This window comes from Arachis hypogaea, chromosome 3, assembly GCF_003086295.3.
Source record: "Arachis hypogaea cultivar Tifrunner chromosome 3, arahy.Tifrunner.gnm2.J5K5, whole genome shotgun sequence".
Taxonomy (NCBI): Eukaryota; Viridiplantae; Streptophyta; class Magnoliopsida; order Fabales; family Fabaceae; genus Arachis; species Arachis hypogaea.
This window is the reverse complement of record NC_092038.1, coordinates 10940879-10945893: the sequence shown is the minus strand read 5'-3', so window position 1 is coordinate 10945893 and position 5015 is coordinate 10940879. Positions and strand designations below refer to the sequence as shown.

The following is a 5015-nucleotide window of genomic DNA, read 5'->3' as shown; positions in this document are numbered from 1 at the left end:
AACCAAATCACAATTAGCACGGTTACTCCTAGTATCACGCTAACCTCCCATTCTTCATTTGCGATTTCTGGTCCGCAGAGTCACTCTGACGCCGCTGCACTTTCCCACTATTCGGTCCGACATCGCCCATCCTCCTGCTGACGCCGCCCAGCCTTTCCGCGTTCTGCTTGCGCGCTGTAGCAACTGGAGATCGCGCCGCAAAAGTCCTGTGCGTCCTTGTTACCTCTGTCCATCCACCGCCAGCCGTGCAGGTCCCACCGCCGCCTCCCGTCACGCTATTCGAGACGCACGTTATTTCCGTCGTCTCTCCTTCCCATTGCGCCGTTGTTACTGCTCTGCTGCACTTCATCGACGCCGCCCTTCCTCCCACCGATTCAACCCTTCTTCCTTTTCTATCTCTGGCCGCTGTGTGTTTGGGTTCAAAGTCCACGGAGCAGATTCGCAACCTTCCCTAGCCTTCATGTATCGTCGTCGACTCTCTCCACCCCCGCAAATATGTTGGATGTTCAATTCACTAGGTATGTAAATGGTTATTTAAATTCTTAATTGGATGGTTATTTTGTTCGATTTAGTTTAATTATATACTATTAACAAATAATGGATGGTCATTTCATTAGGTAGTCAGATGATTATTTTAATAACTATATGGATAGTTATTTGATGATGATCCCACGACGGTAATTAAAGAAAAGTGCTACAGGGATGGACGATGATGACTGGTGAAAAAATTTCTAGTGCCGGAGAAGTGAAATAATTGATAAAGGTGGAATAGTGACAGACGATTTAGAGAAAAGGTGTTTGAAAGAATTCTTTTAGTAAATTAAGGTTGAAATGATTAATTTTTTAAAATAACTGTTTAAATTTTATGATTTAAGTTGAGAGTTTTCTTTTTTTTTTTTTCCCTTGTATTTAGTTATATTAGGAATCCATTATTCACATTGTTTAAATTCCTCCTCATCTCCCTGAGACAATTGTTTTAAAAAATAATATATTGCTGCCTAACGGATTCCATAGCCATGCAGGTATATATAGAATGGAGTAATAATAACCATTCCCTGAATTACATGAGCAGAGGTACAAGCAAAGGCAGAACCTTGAAATTGCATTCACATATAATGTAATATAATATTTGCGTAAATTCATCATTTTTCTTTTTGAATAATTGCCGACAACTCAATATAATTCAGATATCCTTAGCTTTCATTTGCCACACTCATATTCCTGGATTCCATGTAGGAAACTCCCACTCTAAGCTAGTTAATAATAACCGTTTCATTGGGAGTATATAATAACTGCCACACCACCCAAACCCAAGAAGAAAAAGAAAACAATAACAACAGCACACAAAATGATGAATATGAGGAAAATATTCTTGACACTATTATTGCTATCATCAATCTTCACAATTGCAGCATCAAGTAAGAGATCATCATCTCATCAAAAATCAAACGTGGATTGGTGGTGCAACCGAACACCACACCCTGCACCATGCAAGTACTACATGAGGCAAAGCCACTACAACCATTATCACAGGTTCAAGCACAGAACCGAGTTCCGTTCCGTTCTACTCAACGTGGCTCTAGACAAAGCACTCTTCATGCAAAAACAAGCACACTCTTTGCCAATCCAGAACACCACTATGAAGCAGAAAACCGTGTTCGGCGATTGCTTGAAGCTCTACGACAACACCGTCTTCCACCTCAACCGCACCATTCAAGGCCTCAAATACCATCAAACAAGAAACTGTACGGCTTTCGATGCACAAACATGGCTCAGCACTGCACTCACCAACATCGAAACCTGCAAGAAATGGGCCAATGCAATGAAGATCTCGGCCCTCACTGATCCGAGTTCATGCCCCAGCATCAACGTGTCTGAGATTATAAGCAACACTCTGGCTGTGAATTCAGTGTTCTTGAAATATCAGAGAGATCATTTAACGGAGGACTACACGGAGGACGCGTTTCCGAGTTGGTTTTCGGTGACGGACAGAAGGCTGCTGCAGGATTCAGGCGTGAAGGCTAACCTTGTGGTGGCCAAAGACGGTTCGGGACACTTTAGGAGCGTGCAGGCGGCGATTGATGCGGCTGCGAAGAGGAGGTTGAAGACGAGGTTCGTGATTCACGTGAAGAGAGGGGTTTATAGAGAGAATATTGAGGTTGATAAGACGAACGATAATATCATGCTGGTTGGTGATGGCACGAGAAATACCATTATTGCCAGTGGAAGAAGCGTTCAACAAGGCTATACCACCTATAGCTCCGCCACTGCAGGTAACTAATTAATTACTGTCATGTCAAAATTCAGTAACATTTCCTATCTAATTAATTGCATTCATCTTCATTATGCATTATCTGCAAAAATGATATTCAAATAACTCATCATTACTAGATCCAGCTAGTTGACTTCATTTTACAACAAGATCTAGTTTAGGAGGGAATTAAAGGAAGTGCTATGCACTTTCGGACACTTAATTAAATCGTTAGAGTTGCCTTAGATTATTGAATAAGCAAGGCCACGTCATCAAATCAAACTTAAAAATGATTGGCAAAAGATGCCAAACTGGCTAGCTAGCTTGCATGAATATACAAGAGTAATGCCATCATTGATGCTTGCAATTTGTGTATACTTGATAAAAATAATTGGCTAACTTCCCGGGGACATAAAGAAACCATAGTCATGATTATTAACTCATTAATTTTCTTGACTAGGAATTGATGGACTTCACTTCATTGCACGTGACATCACCTTCATGAACACGGCGGGCCCACTCAAGGGTCAAGCCGTGGCGCTCCGATCCGCCTCCGATCTCTCCGTCTTCTACCGCTGCTCCATAATTGGATACCAAGACACCCTCATGGCTCACGCCCAGCGACAATTCTACCGAGCTTGTTACATCTACGGCACAGTTGACTTCATCTTTGGCAACGCCGCCGTTGTTTTCCAAAACTGCGTCATCCTCGCAAGAAAGCCCAATAATGGCCAGGCCAACATGATCACGGCCCAAGGTCGCGGTGACCCATTCCAAAACACAGGTATCTCATTCCACAATTGTCAGATACGGGCCGCACCCGACCTCAAGCCCCTTGTCAACCAATATAAGACATTCTTGGGCCGGCCCTGGCAGCAATACTCAAGAGTTGTCGTTATGAAAAGTTACATAGATAGCTTGGTAAGCCCAACGGGCTGGTCTCCATGGGGCAACACTAATTTTGCTCAGAGTACGTTGTTCTACGGAGAATATAAGAATTTTGGGCCTGGATCTTCTACAAAGAACAGGGTTCGGTGGCCTGGTTATCATGTTTTGACAAGCCCGGCCCAGGCTTCACCCTTTACGGTTAATAGCCTCCTTGCTGGCGGCACGTGGTTACCGGCTACTGGCGTGCCATTTACGTCTGGCCTTTGATTCATTTTTAGTCATATGATACGATTTCATGTTATTATATCACATTGTTTCGAATTAATTAAGTTGTAACACAATATTCTTTTGTACATTATTCCATGAGCAAAAAATAATGAATAATAAGTTATTTGTGTTTGATCGAAACTAAACTAAACTATATATATAGTTCTATACTCATGTATACCTTGCTTAAATTTTAAAGAAACTAAGTACTTACACATATGCAACACGTTTGTCGCTTAAATCAAAGAGAGGAGGAACCATTGTCAACATTCTGAGATGATAATAATTTCAGGAAATTAACTTGATAGTAATTAGGGTTAATGGTCAAATTAATTAGTTTTTAAAAAATAATTATTTTTTAAATTTATTTTTAAAAAAATTTATCAATTAAATTAGTCTTTTAAAGATTACAAATGAATTATTTTTGTTATTCTACTACTTAATTAATAGTTTTTGTCAATAATTAATGATATAAAATATTAATTAATAATATATATGACACATAATATATTCAATTGGATGTTAACCCATGAGTTGACCCATAGGGTTTTTTCTGTGCTCTGCTAGGGTTTTTGGGAAGTAATCCTAATTTCACAATTGGACGTGTTCAACTATCAAGTGTGTCACATAAGATCACAATCATGGCAGCGAATGCTACTTTCTCAGATTCAGGTCAACGCACAAAACAGGATGATGAAGACTCAATCATAGTCATCGAGAAGAAAGATATTCAAGTAGGGGTAGAGAGATGTTCCAGAAGCTTGGTGGGGAGACTTTGGGCAGACAAGCAGTTTTCAGTAGGAACAATAGAACCAGCAATGCAAGCAATTTGGCGACAACCAGAAGGATTCAAGGTAATTGATCATGGCGGGAATGTGTTTCAATTCTTCTTTCAAGATGAAAGAGATGTCATAAGGATCGAACGGGGTGCACCATGGCTCTTCAAGAATTATATTTTAAACTTAAAATGGTGGAAGGAGGACGAACATATTGGAGATCTAGATTTCACCCAAGTCCCGATGTGGATTCAATTTTGGGGGCTGCCAGAGCACTACAAAACAAAGGACTTAGGATGGAAGCTCGGATGCTCTTTTGGGGATGTTCTAGATGTGGATATCTTCCAAGTTCGAGGCAAAGAACACAGCATAGTTAAGGTACAAGTCAGTTTAGCTATCACTAGACCGATTAAAAGATCCCTGCGTATAGTCGGCCCAAATAACAAGGTGCTGGAAGTTGGTTTGAAGTATGAACGGATAGGGAACTTTTGCAACTATTGTGGCTATGTGGGACATGAGGCAAGGATGTGCAGTTTTTAACTTGATGATTCTTTAAAAGGAGAGGTTAAAGAAGAAAGATGGGGCGAATGGCTGAAATCAAATCAATCCGGTAAAAGAGAGAATCACACAGAAGACAATTTTGACTCTAAGGTGCCGATAAATAAGAAGAGCAGACAGAACAAGATTACAAAGCCTATTCCAGTAAATCTGATAAGGAGTTTGGCTAGCTTGTCAATGCTGTCACAGCAACAATAGAAGGAAAACGAAGGAGAAGAAGTAATGAGTAAAGACCGAACTTTGCAAAATGAACACATACCAAAACTCCAACTATT

At 40.5% G+C, this 5015-nt stretch overlaps 2 protein-coding genes across 2 annotated transcripts; both read left to right on the top strand.

The window, feature by feature from the left end:
• The first annotated feature begins 1198 nt into the window (after nt 1–1198).
• LOC112789466 (probable pectinesterase/pectinesterase inhibitor 33) lies at nt 1199–3541 on the top strand. The gene is made up of 2 exons (XM_025831376.2): nt 1199–2273; nt 2712–3541. The coding sequence occupies exons 1-2, from the start codon at nt 1349–1351 to the stop codon at nt 3404–3406; spliced, it is 1620 nt and encodes a 539-aa protein (XP_025687161.1). The 5' UTR covers nt 1199–1348; the 3' UTR covers nt 3407–3541.
• A 506-nt stretch (nt 3542–4047) lies between these two features.
• LOC112772875 (uncharacterized) lies at nt 4048–4722 on the top strand. Its single transcript, XM_025817887.1, has one exon. The coding sequence runs from the start codon at nt 4048–4050 to the stop codon at nt 4720–4722; it is 675 nt and encodes a 224-aa protein (XP_025673672.1).
• The last annotated feature ends 293 nt before the right edge of the window (nt 4723–5015 follow it).

Bases quoted from the DNA above. Each gene is read 5' to 3' on its own strand.
- LOC112789466 (XM_025831376.2), top strand. From the start codon at position 1,349: ATGATGAATATGAGGAAAATATTCTTGACACTATTATTGCTATCATCA. The intron at 2,274-2,711 runs GTAACTAATTAA...TTTCTTGACTAG, and splicing joins CTATAGCTCCGCCACTGCAG to GAATTGATGGACTTCACTTC.
- LOC112772875 (XM_025817887.1), top strand. From the start codon at position 4,048: ATGGCAGCGAATGCTACTTTCTCAGATTCAGGTCAACGCACAAAACAG.